Source organism: Impatiens glandulifera, chromosome 4 (assembly GCF_907164915.1).
Source record: "Impatiens glandulifera chromosome 4, dImpGla2.1, whole genome shotgun sequence".
Lineage (NCBI taxonomy): Eukaryota > Viridiplantae > Streptophyta > Magnoliopsida > Ericales > Balsaminaceae > Impatiens > Impatiens glandulifera.
This window is the reverse complement of record NC_061865.1, coordinates 42,247,868-42,272,922: the sequence shown is the minus strand read 5'-3', so window position 1 is coordinate 42,272,922 and position 25,055 is coordinate 42,247,868. Positions and strand designations below refer to the sequence as shown.

Sequence of the window (25,055 nt, the reverse complement as noted above, 5' to 3'; positions counted from 1 at the left end):
ATATGAGAAGCTATAGGCTACAAATTAATTCTATAATCCATTATGTACAATTCAGAGCAAATATTGAAACTTTAAAAGTCAATGTGCACATTGAGGAATTACTTTGAAAGTAAAGGCAGCAAGAAGGGCTTACATTGAAGTAAAAGGTGTTCGTCGTCCTTTCCGAAGTCTATCTTCATCTTATTGAAAATGATATCATGTCATGTACATTAAGAGAATAAATTGGAACTTAAAAATGAATCAAAACAAATTAGATTTGCAGATTTGCTCAACTCCAGAAATTACATTATCTGAGTTTCAAATTCAATCCAAATTGCCAAGACTTAAATCATGAAAGTTGTTCCACTAGATTTTCCTAGATTTCATCATTGAAATCCAGTTACGTTTTATCAGCAGGGAGATTTTACAATCTGTCTCACATTTTGATTTTAATCATCTAATTATCTTTCAAGAATTTCACACAACTTGAAATAGCAGATTTAAGTCACTTTGGAAAATTAACTCATTTGGTTATCAAATCATCAATTAAACTTCATAATTCATCTCTAAATAGGAGTGAACAATATTTATTTCAATCCAAAACCCAACCCAAACACAAATTGAGTAGTTTGTGTAGACATTTTGAATTTGAATGAGTTGGTTTCAATTTCAAATGGGTTGGGAAGGATAGAGAATGGTTTCTGCCTTGTTTGAGAAGCGTCCATAAAAATGAAGTTATCTAAGGAATTCTTTAGTTGAGAGAAAAAAAAGTATTAATCGACGTGTTATCCACTTGTAGCACAGTTGGCGCACAAATGGCAAAACTTTACTCTCAGTTCATAAGTTCTGTCAATGAGTGGTAAACACAATTTGTTGTCCAAGTTGGGTTGTTACAATTATAAATATTTTGTTTGGTTGTAGTGGTGAAAAACACTAACTTGTTCATTGGCAAGCAAATAAGAGATTCTTCCCAAAAACAAAATTAAAAAAACTGTACTTGAATTTCTCTAGAGAAGATGAAGTCAATTTCAAGGCTATAAAAAGAACAGAACATGTCAACAATACCTATCTGACATCAATATAAACAACATTCAACTTAATTTCCAACTACCCACCAAGTTCTGCCCGTGTTGGGATAACAGGAAGGAGAAAATTACCATAAGGAGAATCAAATATCTTGAAACTCCCCATGCAGCCGTCTCTTCGTGCCTGCTCCACCGCAAAGTTCTTGGCTTGTTGGATCTTGAGATGGGCAACATTATTTTGAACTGTGGGTACATTATTCTGCTCATCAAAAGACAATTTGCATAATAGATTTCAGACTCCAAGCAATGTAAGTGAAGTTGAAAAACAAAATCATATACCATTGACACATTGATGGGCACTACAGCAGCAACTGTTTGAGCTTTATTCAGCATCATAGTTGCATCTTTCTTGACTGTTGTTGATGCAGAAGGGATTCTGCAAATGCATTTTAAAGACAATGATTTCAAACTACAGGAGGGGATGTAAGGAAAAAGTATGCGTTCTATGAGAACATAACAGAATAAACCATTGATCCGTTTCAAAAATATAATTATCAATTAGTAATCTTAGACATGTTTCAGTAGTTGATAAGGAAAATATATTAAAAGATCCTATTTCGACAGGAAGATTACCTGCGAGGCGGTGGCTTAGGTCGATCGACCTTCATTTTCTTAGGGTCTGGTTCCATCTTCCGAGGCAGCTCTCAATTGTTCCCCTCTACCGAAGGGCTTACATAAATTGGCCAAAATAACCATTTGGGGGCTCCAATTTGTGTTACTTTTGTAGAGAGGGAACCCATTAATTTAATTTCTAATATTAATATTTTGTAAAAGATTCATTTATAATTTTATTAAACTTTAAAATAAAATAATAAATTATTATTTCTATTTTATAATGGTAGTTAAAAAAACGAAGAATATATATTTAAAAGTTTTTTCGAAACTATTTATCATATTTATAACATTATTTACGTACACATTTTTTTTTATCATATTTTAATCAAATTATTTATCATATTTAAATCAAATTATATCTATTCAAATAAAAGAAAATCAAAATATATCTACTCAAATAAAAAAAAATCAAAATTATTTGTACTAACCTAAGAAGATGAGAATCATAACCTTTCAAAAAAAACATGAGAAAAATAATAGAGAAGACGATAAAAGAAAAAACAGAAAAAAAAAATAATAATGGAGAGAGAGTGAATGTGGAGTAAAAGGAAGAGTGGAGAGAGAATCATATGGAGGAGAGTGTATAATAGGTTTCATTCCTCCAATATTCCAATATTGAGAGGATTGGATGATTCCCGAGTATACAAGAATCATTTTATCGTTCATCAATTAAAATCACGTACCAAACATCCATTTTTAATCTTTTTCCCATTTTAGAGTACAAAACTACGTACCACGCACGTCCTAAGAAGTTGGTAAAAAAGAGAATATTTTGAGAATATATTCTTTTGAGTTTGAAAATGAGTTTTTGGGTTGAAGATGAATTACCGTTTGATGTAATATTTATTATATTTTGGGTGTGAGAATAAGATTAAGGGTTAGAGATGACCTTAGAGTCTTATGAAGGTCTAGCGACTTACCTAATATAATATTTTACAAACTATATAATTATTTAATTATATCAAATAAAATATATAACAAATATAAATAATAAAAATTGAATTCGGTTTTCGATTTGTTTTTCGATTTGAAACCCTAACTCGAAAATCAATTCGAAAACCGTATTTGAATTTGAATTGGTTTGAAATTCGATTCGAAAACCGAAAATGAAATTCAATGTGGTTTATTCGAATTCGATAAATTCGAATTTGGTTGACTAAATATTAAACACCCCTATATAGACGAGTTAAATCTCAGGTATAGAAATTTGTGACAACTAGATCTGAAATATCTTTATCTCAAATAATATTAGATTTCAATTAAGCTTTCATCCACTTAATCTGAAAGTCTTTTTTTTTTTTATTTATTTACAAGGAAATAATTTAAGAGAACTACTAAGTTTAGTGAAATTTGGTTCAAACGGTTACAAATTCATGCTAGATTATGCAAAACATAAGTTTTAGGTATTCTAAGCTATGATCCAGTCCAGTTCAGTTACATTCTTTAAATACAATCAATACTCAATTTAGATCAGTTTCTTTCTAAGCCAACTACTTGAATACTTGCTCAACTGTTGTTTTAAGTAGCTAAATAATTGCTACTGCTTACTCTAATCAAGTGTTTGTCAATCTTTTATTTGCTAGATTTGGAAGCCTTCCATAATATAATTTTAGCTTGCTAAACTTTTGTGTTATAATTTACATTTTATTCATAACATATCTCATTCAACTAGTTGTCTCATGACAATTATCAATGTTTTAATTTTAGAGGATCTAAATTCCTTTTGAACAACAGAAGTACAAGTTTTTTCAAACAAAAAATGTTCAAACTAAACTAGTTTAATCGGCAATGAGACTGTAGATGCGGTTCATCATTGAACATTAGCACATAAGGATGGCATGTTCTTACAATTGACACAAGAAGACCAATGATAAGGTGGAATGGAGCTTCAACTTTGGCTACAAATGGAAACCTGGATGTTCTGGTCAGTTTATTTTTTTAAGGACAATCACATTTTGCAAGAAATACCATAGTCACACTTTCTATGTTCAAGGGGCTTCAGAACTTTCCATTAATCCTAAGAAAGCATTCATTTACATTTATCACATGGTATTTTAAAAGCAGTATTTTGTCACAATTTTTTTAAAACAATAACCAAGTTAAAATAGAAAGTGATTATGATCAAACTGATATATATTTGAAAGTGATTTGATTTCAGGAGATTTTACATTCAAAATCCGATCGTATCCAAACCACAACATACGATACCAAAAGTGCCCCAATATATCAAGTTCCCACAGAAATTTGTGGTTCAATTGTGTGAGTTCCCAGGGACGTATCTGGATGTCTGCCAGGTCAAAGAACAAATGTTATAGAATCTGCAGCAGCAATGGGAGACAAAATTAAGAGCAAGACAATCTGACTGTAAGCTCGTTCATGGAAACCAACCAAGCACATTAAAATAGCATATTTATGATAGTAAAGACCCATACCTCCAAAACGAACAGATCCCGAAGACACCTCTATTATAGGTCACCCACCCCCTGTATGTTATTAATTGTGGTTGACAAAAGGAAAATGGTAATCAATCATAGGAGATAAAAAAATATTAGAGCATTTCCTTATGGCAGAAACAACTATTAAGAAATGAGAGATATGATTATGGAATTTAGTGCCACAAGAAACTTTAGGGTTCCATCCGAAAGTTAGACACCTCAAACAAACAAAAATGGGAATCCATTTATTTTTCAAAGCATTTCACATGAATTCTTGGGTGTAAACAACCTGAATAAAAAAGAATGAAATATCCTAGTCTATTAAAAATTGATATTTTTCTTAATTCTTACAACATCAAGAAATATTGCATATTCATACATAACATTAGAACCCACTCAGGATAGCTCGAATCATATTTGATTCTCACTGAGAGTACCTTGATTGATTGAAGTGGTGGGGGATCATGGATGGTGGGATGTTGTGCTATCCTCCTACATGGAAAAACCCTGGTAGAAGATAACAAGTTATTGTGGAGTGGTGAGGAAAGATCCAACAATGTTAAAAGGACCCTGTGAAAGGATAATACATATAACAAGACTATGGCAAATTCGGGAACACTTCTTATCTTTGTTTTTGTAAAAGGATCCTGATACATACACCTTTGGAAACTAATCTCTGTATGTGGAGAGATTCAGAAATCTAAGAAATTTTGATTCTCCCGGCACTACGGTAGGATTTGGATCAATCAAGAAAAGGACATCTCTGTGATGTAACAGAACAACCACATTCTAGTTCCTCATTCCATTCCTATCTTCCATGCCCTTTTCAGTAGAGTGAGAAAGGCTTATGGAGTTATGGTGGATATATTATCTTTCTTTTTCTTCTAATGGTTGCACATGATCATGAATCATAAACATGAAAATGTCAAGTTACAAAAGAAAATAAATGAGAAGATGGAAAGTGAGAAGTGCCTGCAAAATCGCTTTAGCTTCCGAATCAAATGTTTTGCAGAGAATCTCATAACTTTTCACAAGTCCCAGCTGCAATTGTAATTGAAACAACTCATCAAACTTCTAGGAACATTTAAAAAACGGTAACCATTTAGAAAATGGCAAAAATACCTGTGGATCAACTTTTGAAGGAGAAATTGTTGATATGGTATACCTACACGAAACTTACCATCAAATCACAGTTCATAATATCCCCAAAACTTACAAGCTTCTCAAGATAATAAAAATGATTTTTTGTGTTCCACACAAAGCTAATATCACAACATATCAGACAAATAACTTGAATAAACACTGTTACTTTACTATGTTACATGACATAGTAAGAAGTTTCTGCCTTCTAATTACTGTTCTTAACTTTTATTCGGTTGTAGTTTGCGAAAGGTCTTTTAATCGATGGGGAAGTACCCAGCAAAGATGTTTATACTGAGCCTATTTAGACTTGTATTTTGTTACTATATCAGTCACAATCATGATTCCATTAGAAAATACCCAAAGTTATTGAAAGTGACTTTTTTGTTCACTTGGCATAAAATAAATTCTACATCATGATTTAGATTATAGTGATTTTTGTTGCCTCATTTGGTATACAAATTATTTTCCAGATCATGATCATGATATCGATTATTGTTTAGATCATTGTGATTCTTTGCAAATATAACAAATATAGATTGATGATAAAAAAAGACTTATAAGAAAACATCTCATTTTCTACAAATAGTAAGACAAAAAAATAGCATCTTTATATCAGAAGAAGAGACATTTAATGCAAGAAATATGTAAGCATAAGACCTGTACAGAACAACAGTCTGAGATATTCTTAACATCAATAGAGAACTCTGGTACAACAGAAAATACAAGGAAACTTTGGGCTCTCTACACTGGCATCAGACAAAATATTGCTGTTTCGATACTTCCATATTTAAGCATTTCAATCAGCATCGTTTAAACAGTAGATAGTGAAATTTGATTAAATGAATTACGATTTGATTACATATATCTTCTGATTGATAAAGTCTATACCCTAAATATACACAAATAAATCATCATTCTATTAATTTTCACATCAATTATATTCTCTTGAGTTTCTACCTAGTATCAAAGCTATAGGTTACAGTATAGAGTATATTTTGTTGCTTTAACAAATGACTCACTATTTGCCCCCATGATGAAGATTCAATGATTCACTGTAATAGTTTTTGCCTCATTATTTGTGTTTATTATAATTTTTTTGAAAGGATGCAACTATTATATTAATTCTTTATTTGCATTTATTATTTTTGACACTGCTTCAATGTTTAGTATTTGCTATCTAGTTCATATTGTTTCTCCCGTAATTTGACTTTGTCTATCTGGTTATTCATGTATTGAATTAAATGTTCTATTTTTCACTCGATTGGTACTAATCATGTCAACTTTGGAATCAGAAAGTGTGAAGCATGGAACACGATTTTGAACATGAAGCACCTTTGGGAATTACCGAAGGACTACCATGGGTTCAATGGGTTCATTCTAACTTCATCAAGGTGTGATGCATTTGGACTTGCAAATTTAGTGAAAATATCTCCTGGACACTCAAAAATAATCAAACCAGGAGCTCCTTAGCAATTCTTCTCAATTTTAAAATCAAGAAATGGGGAGTACAGTCCTTTGGAAGGATCAATGGATCGAGGGAGTCCCACTCATGATGAGGCCCAAGTTCAAGAACATGACTCTTGGTTCAAGATGTTTGGAAGCTTACGGGAGATAGATCAGGGATCTTAGAGAGTCCAGGGAGAGATGTGACATGCCTGCGAAAGTAAACAGATTGGAAGGACCCAGAAATGGTAGACACATGGGATTGGAAATCAACAACTCAGTCATTTATCAACTTCAAAATTCGGGATTTGATCAAGATCCGAGGCGATGTGGTTCTTTGGAGCAAAGTTGTTGGTCGAAAAAAGTAATTCATAGGGATCAATCCATCCATTGGTTGGCATTTCATGGAAGACTCTCAACAAACGACAGAGATTTATGAACATGGACAATGTTCATTTCATGTTTTGTCGGGATGCAAAGGAGACACTTGAGCACATATTTTATGATTGTCCATACACTTATACCATCTGGAGGAAACTCAATAATTGTATGGACAACAAGAGAGTTCCCAGAGTTTCCTCAATAATTGTATGGAAAACAAGAGAGTTCCAAGAGAGGCATGGCCTACAGATTGGGTAATCAGGAAAACTAATGTAAAGAGCCTCTACTCGAAGATCTATGTGCTTTTGGGACTGATCTATGAGATTTTGCGGGAACAAAAAGCAAAACACTTCTTAAAGACAAGGGGTAACAATGAAATATGGAAAGAAATCTACTTTAACATGCTAATTAATAGTAGATTGTGGAAGCAGAGTCCAAACCATTTCAACAACTGGACGTTGTGCAAATAATGGAGATTAAACCCTCATAAGATGTTATCCACAATATATGCAATTTGATTAGGTTGGGTGTAAGTTTTTGTATACACAGATGATATTTTACTAAATATATATATATATATATATATATATATATCTTTGCTATTGAAAATGAGAACTGACTGAGCAAAACAAATGAGAGCTTGTTCCGCATCTTATTCATTTATTTCTTTAAACAGAATTTTTTGTGAAACGGCTTACATATTAGTATACGTCATTTGAGCAAAACGACAAAAAGCATGTACATGCATTAAACAAACACAACCCCTGAGATTTAAATATAATTAAAAACAAATACTAAGTTATTTCAACAAATATCAAATTTATAAAACCTGTTTGCTTCTTTAAACAATAATGATAATGAATATATTTCATAAAGATTGAATAATTGTTTAACAAAACAAGTTATAAATAAATATCCCATATGAAATAGATTTAAATATAGTTTATTTCTTTAAACAGAATTTTTCGTGAAACGGCTTACATATCAGTATACGTCATTTGAGCAAAACGACAAAAAGCATGTACATACATTAAACAAACACAACCCCGGATATTTAAATATAACTAAAAACAAATACTAAGTTATTTCAACAAATATCAAATTTATAAAACCTCTTTGCTTCTTTAAAAAACAAATTTCTAAAACATAACACCATTCATTATTCAAAAGTTATATGCCTTTAAGGCATGTTTGTTTTGTTCTGACTCACTCAACCTGGTCCCAAACCTAAACCCTGTGCATCTTTATCACAATTAATCATGTATCATGCTTTTCAGATCTTATTTTGCCTAACAAACCCCATGTAGAAACAAAGTGACAGGATAGAAGGCAAACTGTAGTAATGGCACTTCTTCAAGCAGCTCTTTTATATTTGGTTTATGAAAAAACTTGTTTTTTTTTTCAATGATAAGCATGCAACATTAGTACACAACATGTTCATTTTCATGTAAATGAGCATAAACAAGTATCAATGAAATTTCAAATTTTAATGAAGTTTACCCGAGTTTACTTGTATAGAATCTCATGGCCGATGAATTTGTTTTCTGAACAGTCAGCATGACCGCACCCATTTGGTTCTAGAAATGAGAAGAAGTTAGATAATGACTGAAAACAAGCAGCAATTATCTGATTGAAAGAAATATACTAAAATTTGAAAACAATGAGCTTGTGAAAAGTAATATTCCTTGCATTTATACCTGTGAATATACTTCTTCCTAAACTTTTAATGTGTTTTACAATTAAAAAATATTGAACTTAAATTAAGACCAGTGAAAAAACATTTCCAGTACCTTGGTAGCAATAAGCTCAATAAGTTGCATTAAGAAAACCCCCAAACCTTTCTTTTGAACACGAGGTTCAAGCTGCAATTCATATACATAAAGAACGGGTACGCCTTCTTCCACAATAAAACGGTAATGAAGAAACCCAACAATAGGGCCCCTACCATTCACACATGTAGGGCCGAACTCAGTTTCTGAGCAACTGATCTCCTTGTTAGTGTTGTCAGTAGCAATGTCGCAGACAAACATATAATGTGCTTCTTGAGACACCATTTCCCTGTGCTTATTTTTCTCTTCAATAGACCATTCTGATCCATATGGACCTTCCATATTGGCCTAATTATGGAAAAGGTCAATCAACTCAATGTCACAACTTGGAAAATGATGGTAAACTAAATGCTTGATGCTTCTACCTTAAGAAGATTGCATATGTAGTGCTTTGTCTGGGATGAAAGCTTATTCCCTCTACCAGATGTCAAATATATAGATAAGCCTAGAAATACAAAGCAACATCTTTGAATATTAGAATATCATATATCCCAAGAGTAATACAAATAACTATGAATAAAAAAGCAACATACTGGAATACTAGATCATATATCCTTAAACTTATGAGATTATAATAATATTTCTTAATATAATAAAACTATGATCTGATTGAGGACAATCATAGATAATTGGGTTTGATTAGGATCTTTACCTTGTGGTATTGTATAAAATTTAACATATTCTCAAATAATACATCTTCTCCGGACTACATGAGGTCAATCCTTAGGTTACAACTAATTTCTTTCACAGCCTCTACTGATGGCCTTAACAACTGGTGGAGGAATTCATTGCTATAGTAAACTTTAATTTTTTATTGGTCATATTTTGCATAATCTTGTTTCTTTCGCTCATTACTGGTTTCTCTTCTGTTACAAATGAAGAAGGGTTGGGTATTTCTATTATTATGCCTTGATGCTCCCTCAAATGTCCGAATCAGTTTTTTTATTTGGTGTCTTCAAGATCAACAATGATACATGGTGTTCCTAGATCATATGATTTCAATGTATTTCTGTTTCAAGAGCTACATCAATACATAGGATTACTTCATCTCTGAAGGAATGTTATTCCACATAAAAGTACCCATTTCATTATCATGTTCTTTTCTCCAAATGGAAGCAAAACATAACCTAATTTGAAATTTTTGACTCAAATGTTCCTAGGTTTCATCCATAATAATGGCTTCTCGTTCTTTTCAGACATCCCATCTGAGGATAAATCATAAGGTTTCAGAAATGGGATTCTGTGTTTTTTCAATATCAGATAAAAAAATCCATGACATTACCTATGCCTGTAAAATTTGTGTATAAATTATATAATAAGGAAAAAGAAACAAAACTATGTACCATTTGCGCTGTATTGGCGTAAATGTGGGAAAGAATCAAGATGGTCTTTTTCGCGTGAAGATACTGCTCTGATAATCTGCTCGACTTCCTTCTTCTTTTCCAGTATCTGCTAAAAGAAGCGAAAACAACATCAATCCTCAGGCATTTGTTAAAGCAATTTGGCCGTGCCGAAATATACTAATAGTATTCGCACTATCTTAAGCGAAGAGTGTGCTAAGAAATGGCTGTGCCGTGCTCTCTCTCAATAGGAATCTCTGTTTACCCGTTTCCGCTTCATCTCTCTCTTTCCCTGGTGGAGCCTGGAACCTTTGATCGTCTGTCCGTGTCGGATTACAGCTTCTAGCCTTCTTCTTGGTTTCCTTTGAGATTCTTTGAATTTTAATTTATATATTGGGACATGTTTAAAAATGGGGAAATTTGAGGAGATGACCTCAAAAATGTGTTAAATAAGAAAAGTGCAGAAGTAAAAAAAAAATAAAAAAAAATAAAAAGAGAGTCGTTTTGTGACGCAACAGGAGGTTACATAATGCAACCGGAATCACGAGATATTTTTTTTTTCATCTCGCAACTGAGGTTGCGTGACGCAACTGAGCCATTTTCTTCCAAAAAAATTCATAATTAAAATTTTTTGAAAAATTAAAAATTAAAAAATTGCGCAACCTCAGTTGCATGACGTAATATAGGCATTTTCGTCAAAAAAAAAAGGGTCACCAGCGCAATTTAATTTATGCGTTGACACTTTTTCCATTTAGACCTATTATTAGGATCTTATTCTCTTATATGTATATTTATTATTTTATTAATTTTTCTAATTATTACTCTTACAAATATACAAATTAATTAATTCAAATATATAAATACAAATTAATAGATAAAGGAAAAAAATATATATAAAACAAACTTTTCATGATAGAGTTCTCCTTTTTGCCCCAACATGGTTTCTATTATAAAAAAAAAAATTAATAAATAAAAAAGAATAAATTATTTAGTGAGAAATAATTAAAATGCCTTTTTAGTTGCAGGTATAATAATTAAAAAAATATATATATTTATAATAATAAAAATAAAGAGATAAATTATGAAGTGTTTTTTAATAATAAAATTTATAAAAAAAAACTATTAAATAAGTTCTATTTAAGAGTATTTAAGAGAGAAAAAATGTAAATATTAAAAAGAGAGAAATTATTAATTGAGATAAAAGAGAAAAATAAATATATACTTAATAGTCACCATACAATCATTGTCATTATCATTCGATATTAAAACTTTGTATAATTTTGTTTGATATATTTATCCTAACTTAAATGTTTGAGATTGACATCATGGCTTAGTTATTCGAATTTCTTGTAATTATTGTCTTCTCATTTATTATTAGTTGAAATAAGAACGTAAAAAATTGAAACGATCCTTTAGTAACAAGAAATTATAGATTTGCACTTTTACCCAATATAGGAAACAACATTCATCAGTTGATGAATGGTTATAGTGTAATATTAATTGATATGGGTCATATTGGTAAGTGTTACAAAATCTTGTATATTGATCCCATAGTTAAATATTTTGCTCTCCTATCATTACTCATTTTAATCTATGTGACAACTTCATAAGTTAATGTCATTTTAATCTATGTGACAACTTCATAAGTTAATGTCATTTTAATCTATGTGACAACTTCATAAGTTAATGTCAAGCAAGTCAAGTAAATGAGCAATCTACATGGCAATTCCATTTGCCTTATGGATTTACGTGGCCCATTAGTTTTAATATAAAACTAACTTATAACTGAAGTTTGAGTTATTCACGGAAATACCACTAGATATAAAACAATGTTTAAGACATAAATAAATAAAACACATGCCGGGGTCGAGATTCGATTTCCTGACCCCTTGCCTCTCGATTTCATATAAAGCTTGCACAAGCCTAGAGCCTTGGAGACCCGAAGCTCCATCCACGTCCTGGACCTGGCCCAAGCCTCCTGTCGCATCAGGATTATCCTGAGCCTAAGACTAGCCATGCGATGATGCGAGCCGACCATCATCCGCTCCTGAACCTGAAGCAACCCCATGCCTCCTTCCAAACGTGTTGAAGGCCCTATTTGCTTCCTTTTTCTCCATTTTGATTTATTTTTCAACCTTAACCCATTAAAGCAATTAAAAAAAATTATTAAGAATATTTTTCTTAACAAAAACCAACAAATTTCACAATTTTTAGAACATGTTTGATATGAGTTTATAATTTTAAAATTAATACAAAAATTTTTGCATGCTTCTAATATTTCTTTTAATGATCTCTTTAACATAGTTAAACACTTTTTCTATATCACTTTATTTTAATTTCTCATTAAAGACTTTATTAATATTATATACAATTTATTATTATAATATATTAATTATATTTTATTTAATTTTATTATTATTATATATAATAATTTTATTATTATATTGTTTTGAAAAAATAGTCCAATATTATAATTACAAAATATATATATATATATATATATATATATATATATATATATATATTCTTTTATAATGATAATTTTACTAATTATTATTATTATAATATTTTTTTATAATTTAATTATGATATAAACAATATTATTTATTATATATATATATATAATTTTAAATTATTATAATTATTAATAATATTTAAATTAAATAAATATAATTGACAGTTTATATTATAATTAATTTTTATATTTTAATTAAAATTACATTAATTATTAAATATAATAATTATAATTTTAAATAATAATAGTATAATAATAAATAAAATAAGTGAATAATAATATATAATAATATATTAATTATATAAAAATAATTTTAAAATATATTTTCAATTTAATTAATTAAAAAAATATAATTATCATTTAATTCTTATATCATATACTAAACACAAAATTATAAAGCATATACCGTTTATACTCTTATATAATTTGTAACGTATCACACAATACCTAACGTAAAGAGAAGAAGATTCTAAATAAAAATTATAATACTAATTAATTATTATATAGTGTGTAATTTTATTAAAAATATATATATATATATATAGATAAATAAGACTTTTGGTCATTGTTTTTAAAAGTATGTATCTTTTTCAAAGTATGTATTTTACCTATCAAAGTAGTCAAGTAATAAAAATCGATTTAAGAGACTAAAAGGTTATGAATTGTCATCAGTTTGATTTCATTTGAAAACGTTTTGAGTTGAAATGAGTTATAGTCTCATTCTAGTTCTTTTTAATTAAAAAAATTAAATACTTTATTTTAAACATATTTTCATTTAAATTTATAAAAATAATTCTCAAATAAATTTATATTAAATAAGTATTAATTTAAGTTATCTTAATTTTTTTAATCTTTAAATATTAAAAAATACAAAAAAATAATTGTAATAAGTAACGTTTTCTCTCTATTTTGAGCAAGAGGGCATCAAAATAAAACTTGCTATCAATTTCTAGAGATATTTATATGGCAATCTAACTAAATTAATAATTACAAAATTTACAATCCTCTTAAAAGATCCGTCTTGAAGCTTCTATAGACCTAACTAATTATACAATACAAAATAACATTAAAAAAACAAGAAAATAACTAAGACTTTCTGTTTTAATTTTATTATTATTTTAGAGAAATCAGTAACAAATAAAAAAGAAAAGTTTAATTTAAAATTTATTCTAATGAAAATATATTACATTAGACATGATAGAGAAAATGTCTACCAAATGATAGAGAAAACAATTCAATCTTCTTATTTCTGATTCTATAAAAGTAAATTGAGAAGTCTTTTTATTTCATAGCAGAAGTTGCAAAACTATGATAACAAATTTCTATCCTGACTCACTCTCCTTGGCCAAATACTTGAAGAGGAACCCTTTTTTTTCATCAATTGAATTCTCATCCATGCTTGCATTACTCAAGTGTATCAAATTAGTATAAGTTGCAAATAAATTATTGATTTGATTTTGACTTTTAGTATCACAAAACTCCAACACCAGTAATAAATTCCCAAAAATCTCAAATAACTCCACAAAAGAAAATAACTTGCAGGAAAATAGCAAGAAAATGTGAAACTTTTCATGGTCTACCACAACAAAAACTCCCCCCAAGACTTGCAGGAAATACAAAAATGATTGGTTATGTTGCATTATCACTCTGGTGATTATCTTCATTGTTCTCCTTACTTTCCAAGCCTTTGATTTGGAGAGACCGCATTCGGTACGCCAAAATGCGAATAATGATGACATTTTGAGAATGATATCTCCTCAAGAGAAGTACCTTTTCGGTGATGCCTATGTTCCCGTACAAAAAAATTATTAGAAAGCCCCATGCAACAAAGAGCCATCTTTTCACTGAATTTTGAAGAGGTTCTTCAGTTTCACAACTAGTTTCCACTCCTCCATAGACAAGTCATCCTGTGTACATTGTGTAAGGGGGTAATATAATCATAAGTAATTACAGTGACAACTATACAAATTACTAAGGAATTTAAATCTACTCACCCGATAGTTTGTTTTAAGAACATCAATGGATCTTCTAGAGATGTGGCTTACAAGCTCATCTTCCATCTCGAAATGCCTGCCAAACATCTTCTGCTGCTCATCAGAATTTGAGCCTGTTATCTGTATCATAAATGAATTTTGCATGAAGAGTACAATCATAGTTGAAGAAAAATAGAGCATATTCTATCAATTCATAGAAAATAGGCACATCCCAAGATTCTGTTAAATAGTTATCAGCAGGGAATGGGAAACACTTATAATTTTTGTTTGATGAGAAATAATCCATAGATTTGTTAATGCCTCTAACTATGTTTAGTTTCCAAACAAAATCTCACCATATACATTTATATATCCAAAATTTTGTATCCATGTGTTTCAAATGGGGGCCAATATGGACAACATCATCAGCTAAAGGAAATTGTGGATACATGTACAAACCCACAGACCAAACTCAAATTACTTTTTTCGGTAATACTATTCCCAAATTGATTTGTTAACAGTTAATAGAATATCGAAAATCTTTTCAAGGAAAAACACTGTATTGCAACGGTGTCTTATTGTGCCTACTCTAACTAAATAGCATAGGAAGGAAAAGTGTTCACAAGGCATTTGGTAAGACTATAAATATGGTCATATAGAGATCACTCCAACAATTCCATAAAAGTGTAAAGATCCCTTCTTCTCTGAGAAATCTGAATCTTCAGGATATATTAGCTTTTTCTAATACTCACCTTAATAGCCATCATTAATATCAATCATTAGTACTATTTGTTAGCATAGGCCTTGCTTGATGTAGGGTTATTTGGTTAAATCAAACTACTTGAAATAATCTTGTTTGATGAGAAATTAGATTATTTGGGTCAATTATCAAAATACCTTTAGTATTTGTTATTTAAACTTGTATATATATTTAAACTTGTTATATACAATAAAAGTAAATGTATTTTGTTATTTTAATTAATGAATTGATGTTGGATTAATTCAAATAACCCACAACAAACAAGCCATGAACTAAATTTCTCAATGGGAAGATTTAAACTAATTTACTTGGGCTAAACTAATTTTAAGCGTACGATTGGGTTAAATTAGTTCATGGACTTGTTTAATTTGGGTTATTTGGATTAAACTAACTTTAAGAGTACGATCAAGCACTTCCAATGAGAATCAAGCATGAGCTTGATGTCTCCGATCATATATCCCTGTACTACAAAAACTACAAACTCACAAGTTGCAAAATGGCTAACTTATTGCATACCTTAATAGCAACTTTTTGGCCCTTCTTGGCATAATCAACCGGTTTGTGGTTATTCTCAATGGACGCAATACGGCCGATATCAATAAAATCTTTCTGGGGAATACAAATTGGTGTTCCGATCTGTAGAAATGCATTTCAAACAATGTCAATTGGATTTAACATAACAACCATAAGAGTGGCTTAGGAAATTAGCATGCAGCTAGGATATACAATCCCTGCAAATAATGGATTTGTCATAGACATTATTAAGGATAGTTTGCTTGCATAGCTCAGAAAGGAAAATATAATATTTCAGAACTGCAAGATAAGCATGGTAAAGAAAAATATAAATTAATGATCAATGCCAATTCATTTAAAAAGAGACATCAAGCCAATGACCATGTGAAGGAACCAATTAATTTTTTACAAGGTGAAGAAAAGGCTATAGTTTAGGAAATAATGTAACACAGTACCTTAGCAATCCCTTCAAGAATATCAACACCCAAAACAATGGGGTCCTTCTTGTTGAAGACGCAATTGGGCATAATTTTTAGTACACAAGGGAAAACTGCATCTTCAGCAGCTTCTTTCTTCTTTTCCTCTTTGAGATTATCAATATATGCCTTAAACTGATCAAACAAATGATAGATGATATCTGCAATGAATATCTTGACACCAAGTTCATCTGCAAGTTCCCGAGCATCTGGAGTCACTTTAACATCAAAGGCCAATATTGTTGCATATTCTTTTTTCTTCTCGAGCATGACACTAGCCTTTACCACATCTTTCTTGTGTACAGGACCAATGCTTATTCCACTAACAGGTATACTCACAGCAGGAGATTTCAAGAACTCCAGTAATGCTTCCAAGGATCCAAGAGTAGAGGCCTGAACACAAACTCCTTCCCCAGTTTTGTCTATCCTGCTTAGTACTGATTTCATATCTTCCATAGCAGACTCCTTTATATCTTCCAAATCATCATTCGGCCCTACCACATAGAGGCCAGTGCCAGCAATCGCATGTTCAAGGCCCTACATGAAATAATACCATGAGAACCAAACAGCTTACTAAGAACAGGCCTAACAGCATATCATGGAGTTAAAACTACATAGGCCTTGTTTGATCTGGGGTTATATTTGAATAGTTAACTGGTTATTTGAAAATAACCCCATTTAATGCATCTTTAGAATAACCTAATTTTTAGGCACAATGACAATATTAACCATGCCTTTAATAAATAGGGTTTTAAAAAAATTAGACTCAATGATATATATTAAATAGTCTAAAATAGTGGAGGGTATTTTGGTATTGTAGTTGATGATTTCAATGATGTGATTGAAGAAATGATGGTTGATTGGAAAGTGGGTTATTTGGAAATAGTGCCAAATAACCCAAGGTATAGTTTCTAGTGCTCACTGTCTATAAGAAGTATAAACAACTAAATAGTACCAGGAAAGATCTATTGAAGTTTGGAGTAAAAAGAAACTATTATCACTGTGAATGTCTCAGAAATGTTGTGTGATTGTCTCCGAAATGTTGTCCAGGTTCCAGCTATTAGTACCAATTTAACCTAATTTTGAATATAACCCGACCAGCATGTCTGGAAAGAACATGCAATAGCCTTCTCCTATAAATGCTGTACTTTAATCTACTTTCTATTTTTGAGTGCGAATGAGGTTTAAAGTTAAAATTCACCTGTGCAGTGATCTTGATGCCCTGAGCAGCTTTAATTTCTTTGTGATGTAGAAAGGTTCCCTGGAACCAAGCAACAGATAATCAAGCACCTTATTGGGTGAAACAGGTAACATAAGAATGCAGATGAAAGATAATTCATGTGGACCAGATATAGCATATGATCATCCAAAACACCTGACTACATTAAAATGACTTCTAGTAAGAGGTATTGCACCTTAGTATAAGCATATAATTAGTTTTCCAGAAGTTAAATAAATTTCTGAAAATAAATAAGAAATATGTAGACCTTAAATTATATATATATCATCTTGTAATAAATTGACATCTATATATACAAAGAAAATTTAAGGAAGGATGAATGAGTAGCTCTGCGGAAGGGAATGAAGGGTTCATGCTTTGAGATAATACCTATTAATCTATTTAATTTAGGGTAAAGGAGTGTTTCAACATTATATAAATACCTATTAATCTGTTTAACTTACATTATTTCATAAAAAATATTATGTAGAACAGTTGGCCATTAAAGAATAAGAATAACTTTTGGCTTTTCGTTTCTTTTGTTTGTTTTTGCTCTTTAAACTTTATGGTTTTCCATTTTAAACTTTTGTTTTTGAGTAATTTGTTTTGGTCCCTATCTCAACCACATATAAAATGATCATTTTGATAATAAAAAAAAGAATAAGTATAAATTTAAAGAACATAGGTTGAGGGGAAAAATAAAATCCACATCCATGTTTGGATGCTTGGACCATACACACGACACAAAATGAAACATAGAGGAACTATTACATGCCTATTTGACCAACACATGTCCCAATTATATTATTTGGACCTTCCAGCCTCAACAAACATGTTTATTATGTGTACTAGTCAACTATAATTAACTGTGTTTGCCTTACCTTTGAACCACTTGTGATATGCTTGATTTGTTCAAGGATATTATAGGCTACAGAACTATGTCCTCAGTTGGATCTTAACAGATTTTATGGTGACCATATCAACGGAGCACATACTTATCATGTAAGGTAAAAAAAAATTGTATTTGGTGAGGCATCAGGTGAATCTAATAGGTTCCTCCAAACAATGATGGATAAACCAAAAGTAGCACAATCTAGAAATCGCAACAAAAAATGACTTGTATACCTTAACACGGAGCTCTTTCATTGGATGTGGCGTAAGTAATGCTCGAATAGTAGTGACAATAGGTCCCTGCAATGATAAATCATATTTATGGTGCTTTTGATCAAACTGAAACTTAAGTGAACAAAATTTTAAGTGCCAAATGAATTAAGTATTTGAAAAAAAAATATTGAATCACTAAATTAAAATATTTAAATTTGAAGTAACTGATATGTAATATTTGATAAAATGTTAACTAGTCGGGAAAGTCATTAAGACTATTTTACCCTTATAGTGACTTAATTTGATTATTTTTTATGAGTTAAAGTTAAATTTTAGGGTTGTTACTATATTATGGAGTTAAGTCATCCATTGCTGAATTAAGTCAGATATTTTAACTTAATTTGATTTGAACCTAAATAATTAATTGATCTTAAATAGCAGCCATAAAATGATGTTAATTCAAATAAGCACTAAATTATTAATTTAGATTAAAGGATATAGTGTAATCAAACACCAACTTAGTGATCTCTCATTTAGGTAGCAATATCGAGTATATTTATTCCTACCTGCATGCCACAAACAACTATCTGATCACCTTCATGAAGCAGTCCATTTACTAACACCACGTCAATAGTCGTGCCATGGCCTTCAACAACCTTAACCTCTAAAACTGTACACTGTAAAAGAATTGAAAGATGTCAGCCAGGATTGCATTTTTTACTCTAGAAACACAGGTAACCAAATTAATCGTTTCTTCCTGATTGTTATATGTGTGCTTATGCATGTATTTATTAGGGCTTTTGAGGATACCTGTATTTCACTGCTGTATGTAAGTTTTTCAATCATTGTCTTCTGTGTCCATTGGACAAGTAATAACAACAAATCAGGAATTCCTTCACCACTTTTGCATCCACAATCACACCATATAGGATATTAAAGATTATTTTCAGTACTAACTAAAGAAAAAAATATAACATAAAAAACAGGCATGTGGATAAAATATACCTTATAGCACTTGTAGGTACAATGCAGTAGGTTTCTCCCATATCTTTGTTCTTGTAATAAAGTTCAGTGTTTAACCCTTGCTCCTTGAGCTGAGTGACAATCTGAATAGAGCATGGAAAATAGGGGGTATGAATAACCAAGCTGAACGGATACATCATACTGAGAAAATATTAATCCCATTTGGAAACACTTGGATACAAAAATTCTAAACCTGGATGTGATTATGTTTGGAAACTAAACTTAGTCACACTTACATACATATTCAGATAAGCAATAGATTCGGATACATCAATTATACGTGTTTCCAAATGGGGAAAATATTAAGTACCTATTTTACCTGAGTCAACCTCATATTAAACTCAAGTTGGACATCTTTGGATTGTTGCTTCATTGCTTTAACAATTGGTGCATTTCGACAAGTTTTCCATCCATACAGTCTGTCAACCTGAAAGCGAAACAATGAAATACTCTTCTTTTGAGAATGCTAAAACAAATCAAATAATATAATATTAATGAATAGAAAGAATATTCATGAAAAGAAAGAATATTGCATACCTTGTTCAGTGCGACAATGAATTCTGTGTTTCTCATTTTTAAAAGATTAAGGGATTCAATGGTCTGTGGTTCCAATCCATGCATTATGTCAACCACCAAAATTGCTATATCGCATAAACCTGAACCCCGGGATCGTAGATTGGTGAAGGACTCGTGCCCAGGGGTATCAATAACCAGCAAACCAGGGACATTCAGCTTTGCATCGGCTTTTAGTTCTTTTGTCCTCTCACGGATATTCTCTGCTGGAAAATATGTCGCTCCGATTTGCTGAGTAATTCCACCCGCCTCACCTTCCTGAACATTAGTCCCACGGATGCAATCAAGCAATTTGGTTTTACCAGTATCGACATGCCCCATAATACAACAAATTGGGGACCGCAGATCAGCTTCTTCCTGGCTAGGGGAAACATCAGAACTTGGCCCTTTTCTTTTATTCTTGTCCCCAACTTCAGCCTTAGATGTTTTTCTTTCCATATCCAGTGTCTCTTTTGGTACAGACTGTACAGTGCTGGAAGAGCTTGAGGAAGGAGCATCCATCTTTGCATTCACAACCACAGGTTCAGATTCTGAATCAGCTTCTTCATCAGCAAATGCACTTGAACCAGGCAGTTTGAGATCAACATCATCCCAACTTTTTGCATCCCACTCATCCTCATCCTCATCTTCTTCCTTTAGATTATCTTCAACCACTTCAGCAACTTCTGAACTCTCTTCTTCAACCTTCTCTAGCTCCTTGGAATCTAATTCAGCCTCAACATCTTGTTGGATCTCGATTTCATCTATACTCTCAACAACCTTCTCCTGAACTGAACCATTTACTTGAGAATTATTTGGTTTTGACTTTTTTGTTTTATATATAGGTCTCTTGGAGGGGGCACCACCAGCATCAGCAACTGGGATTTGCAATCCGCCAACATTAGCAAGAATTTGATTCCTCATTGCCTCCAACCGACGAGCTTCTTCTTTTTGCTTTCCTGTCAAAAATGTCCCTTCTTGTTTCTTCTTTAAAATCTTCTCCTTTTCCTTTTCCTTTTTAATTCTTTTCTTTTCTTCAGCAATCCTCTCTAGTTCTTCTAGTCGCTTCTGCTCTTCCTCTTCTTTTCTCAGCTTCTCTTCTTCCTCCCTCTTCTTCTTTTCCTCCAGTTCCTTGAGCCTGGCAAGCCTCTCTTGCATCTCTCTTACATGCTTCGGGACTTTCTTATCTGTCACTTTACCCTTGGTCTCAACCTTTGTTTCTTCTGGCATTTCTTGTTTTACTGCCTCGGCCGGAATAGAGGCCGACACAGCTGCAGCAGCTTTCTTCTCCTTCTCTTTCTCCTTTTTCTTTTTCTTCTTTTTTGCAGCAGCAGACTCCATAGGTCCATCCTCTTCAGCACCAATATTTGCAGGAGCAACTTCTTCACTCTGAGTCTGAGCTTTGTCCTCTGATAATGGAGTCGGAACAGGAACAGATGAGGATTTTGCTATTACAGGTCCTTCACCAAGCTCAGCTAGAAGTTTATCTAGATCGTCCTCTTCTTGAGCTGATCTTTCAGCCTTCTTTTTTTTTCTTTTACTCTTCGAAGTCTCCACCACATCTTCAGCAACCTGTTCTATCAAATTTGGGGATTGATCAACAAGCTCTGGTTCAAGGGTGGAAAAAACACTGTTAGACTTCTTTTTGGTAGATTTCTTTTTACCAGAGAATGTCACTGCTGATGTATCCTCGTCCCCGGCATCGTCAATATTGTCATCATTAAATTCTTCAACAAACGCTGAACTAAATGAAACCACATTTTTCTTTGAAGATTTCGAAGCTTTCTTTTTGCCAGAGAAGGTGATTGAAGAGAAATTGGTGTCCTCCTCCTCGTTTCCTTCATCATCCTTACTTCCATCTAGGTCATCCAGAGCATCAAAACTAGATGGTGCTTTAGATTTCTTTTTCGACTTGGAAGGCTTCTTCTTCCCAGTAAAAGCTGCCACAAAATCTTCCTCTACATCCATATCCTCATCTTTTTCATTATCATCATCTTGATCTTCCTCTACTAGTAAGCCAAACCCAGGAACCGTAAGAGAATTACTATTACCACCCTTCTTGGACTTTGGCTTCTTCTTCCCAGCAAACAGTACGACTGGAGTAGCATCATCATCCTCATCCACATCCAGAGCCTTTTCATCGAATTCATCATCATCGATTTCCAAATTTCTTGCTTTTCCCTTCTTTCCTTTCTTCTTACCACCAGTTGGGATAACATTCTCTTCTGGAACTTGCTGCTGTTCCTCAGACATTTGAGTACTTACGGAATACTCATCATCATCAATTAGAAGTGCCTTCTTCTTCGACTTCACCCCTCCAGTCAGAGGTGCAACAGTATCATCCTCACGAGCACCGGGCTTCTTTCGACCCATTTAAGTTATCTGATAGGACACCACAAAATAAACCACATCAGACGAACACGTGCGAAAAGATAATAACAAAATTCAATCTAAGAAACAAAAGTGAAATACCTTGAACATTCTGTGTTAAAAGGAAGTTCAAAATACTAAGTTATTTCAGAACAGAAAATTGGCATCATTGTTAATTTATATTTGTAACAATTTTACTTGGATGTGTCTGAATTTAAATCAATTAGCATTCAATGTAACTTCGCCTTTTTGAACTTACTAGTTTTTCCCTTCACTTCAAAAATCAATTTCTATTGAAGAAACCATAATTATTTTGAACATAAAAAAGGTCTATTTGAGTCTCTCTAATTGTATTACAATTTATCCCAAAGTCAACTCAATCACAAATACCATCCTCAAGTTCAATCGGACAGAATATTAAAAGAGTCATTCACGTCCATACTAACCAACAAGTTCCTACCTTAGTTACCATATTCCCTTCGTACAACCAAACAATTCATCCTCACTTAACAAACTTCCCTTAATCCCTTCATCATCACCACAATACCTTGACATTAAATGTGCTGACTAGAGGCAATTTTATCTCAAAACATTATATTAATGCCAACGTTTCAGAGCATCCCAAAAAGAATTACAGATTCAATATACTATCATAATTTATTCTCATGAATATAAAGAAAAAACATTTCCTATAATTGTCCCGAACTATCACAGCAACTATCACCTTATTTTCATTCGTTCAGGTCTATATATCGCCTCATAGACACAACATCACTCATACCACCATCAACGAATATCATTCCAGATACATTTTGGTTTTTATATTAGAAATTATTGCATTAATCAAAAACTTTCAAACACAGCCCAAACGAATAATCCAAAATCTTCAGATTTAGCAATTTCACCAATCTATTTACATCTTACTGCAGATATTCAATTCTATCTGAATAAGACATCGTTTAAATAATTTAGATGAATAAATCTACCCTCATTTAAGAACAAATCCGAATTCAAGATGATAAAATGAAAGACAAACATTTTTCAGAAACAGATCCGAAAGTAAATGGTTCTAAAGAAAAGAAATCTAGATCTAAATCCTAACTCTAACAACCGAAAGCATTCGCATCCCATTTATACAGTCAACATTAGAATAGATAACATGTTATTACAATAAAATGATCGGGATTAGAGATAGAACCTGAAATCGAGATGGAAGGTGAGCGAGATTTGAATGAGAAGTCACGAAACAAAAGCTCAGAGGTTAATCGCCAAGAAAAGAAAGGACTAGAGATTTAGGGTTTTAGAAAGCTTCCTTCTTTTCAGTGCCTATTATATATAACCAGGTTTTTGAAGGCTTTGACTGGAGGATTCAAGATAAAAGAAAGATCTTGAGTGATATCTTACTAGATGCTGCCGATGGGACTGGTAGAGAGCTGTGCGGGAGTAGGCATGTGCTTGTTCGAAGCCTGTTTTCGTTCTGTAGGAGGGGAGCAGACGAAGTTGTTGAAGAAGGTTAGAGGAGAAGAAGAGAAGAAATGATATGCTCCCTTCGTCCTTGCACAGGGAGAGATAAACTGTTAAATGTATTATCAATCAAAATTCGATTGATCTTGATGAAACAGTTGAAGATTTGCTAGGGTTTAAAGAGGAGAAGTATCATATAATGCGAACGCAGCATCGGGAGCATTCTTCCCTGTTTAAAATTTGAACAAATGACCCTAATAATGGTCTAATTATAATTTTAAAAAAAAGCTTCATAAATCTTGAAAAAAGAGATTTTAGCCCAGAGAATTGTCCGTCGTGCTTCTCTCGCGTCCACTTATCGCTCATTAACGCGTTTTACCAAATCGTGTGTGCTTCATGTAAAATGCTTATACGCGTTTTACATTAAACGCGAATGTGGTAAAATGCGTATAATAAACTCACGTCTTTTACATGAAGCGCGAATATTGTAAAAGGCATTAATGAGCGGTAAGCGGGCGCGAGAAAGGCATGCCGACATTTCGCAGGGCGAAAATCTCATTTTTACAAGGTCTACGAAGTATTGACCATTTTTCGAATTAGACCCATTATCAGGGTCATTTAGTCAAATTTCCGTTTAGATTGTTATGATAAAATTACAAACCAGACCTCAAACTATTGAATATTTTTAATTTAGTACTATTATATTTATATCACTCAAGATTTAAATTAAATATAAATATTTATTTTATCTCCTCAATTTGGCTCAATTAATATTTGTTACTTGAATTTGTTTGGCTATTACCAAATAGAAGGACTCGAACTATTATAATTTTAAT

The 25,055-nt window shown here is 32.0% G+C and overlaps 2 protein-coding genes across 7 annotated transcripts; both read right to left on the bottom strand.

The window, feature by feature from the left end:
* Positions 1 to 3,662: 3,662 nt before the first annotated feature.
* On the bottom strand, positions 3,663 to 10,647 carry LOC124937111 (N-alpha-acetyltransferase 40). Of its 5 annotated transcripts, none has more exons than XR_007099224.1 (10): positions 10,516 to 10,610; positions 10,254 to 10,362; positions 9,276 to 9,355; positions 8,872 to 9,198; positions 8,582 to 8,658; positions 5,237 to 5,279; positions 5,087 to 5,155; positions 4,552 to 4,621; positions 4,112 to 4,163; positions 3,663 to 3,997 (listed from the first exon to the last, which is right to left on the bottom strand). XR_007099224.1 is itself a non-coding variant. In XM_047477627.1 (10 exons), the coding sequence occupies exons 1-9, from the start codon at positions 10,528 to 10,530 to the stop codon at positions 4,152 to 4,154; spliced, it is 825 nt and encodes a 274-aa protein (XP_047333583.1). In that variant the 5' UTR covers positions 10,531 to 10,647; the 3' UTR covers positions 3,663 to 3,997; positions 4,112 to 4,151. The 5 variants fall into 5 exon arrangements, 3 of the variants coding, with proteins under 3 accessions (XP_047333583.1, XP_047333581.1, XP_047333582.1); XR_007099225.1 differs by having other exon boundaries at positions 3,663 to 3,966; XM_047477627.1 differs by having other exon boundaries at positions 5,061 to 5,155; positions 10,254 to 10,359; positions 10,516 to 10,647.
* Positions 10,648 to 14,197: 3,550 nt separating this feature from the next.
* LOC124935878 (eukaryotic translation initiation factor 5B-like) lies at positions 14,198 to 24,424 on the bottom strand. 2 transcript variants are annotated; one of them, XM_047476310.1, is made up of 12 exons: positions 23,954 to 24,424; positions 20,371 to 22,767; positions 20,153 to 20,260; positions 19,816 to 19,916; positions 19,621 to 19,711; positions 19,377 to 19,487; positions 18,832 to 18,897; positions 17,689 to 17,748; positions 16,467 to 17,024; positions 16,015 to 16,134; positions 14,760 to 14,879; positions 14,198 to 14,672 (listed from the first exon to the last, which is right to left on the bottom strand). In XM_047476310.1, the coding sequence occupies exons 2-12, from the start codon at positions 22,756 to 22,758 to the stop codon at positions 14,607 to 14,609; spliced, it is 3,789 nt and encodes a 1,262-aa protein (XP_047332266.1). In that variant the 5' UTR covers positions 22,759 to 22,767; positions 23,954 to 24,424; the 3' UTR covers positions 14,198 to 14,606. The 2 variants fall into 2 exon arrangements, with proteins under 2 accessions (XP_047332266.1, XP_047332267.1); XM_047476311.1 differs by having other exon boundaries at positions 24,160 to 24,424.
* Between the last annotated feature and the right edge of the window lie 631 nt (positions 24,425 to 25,055).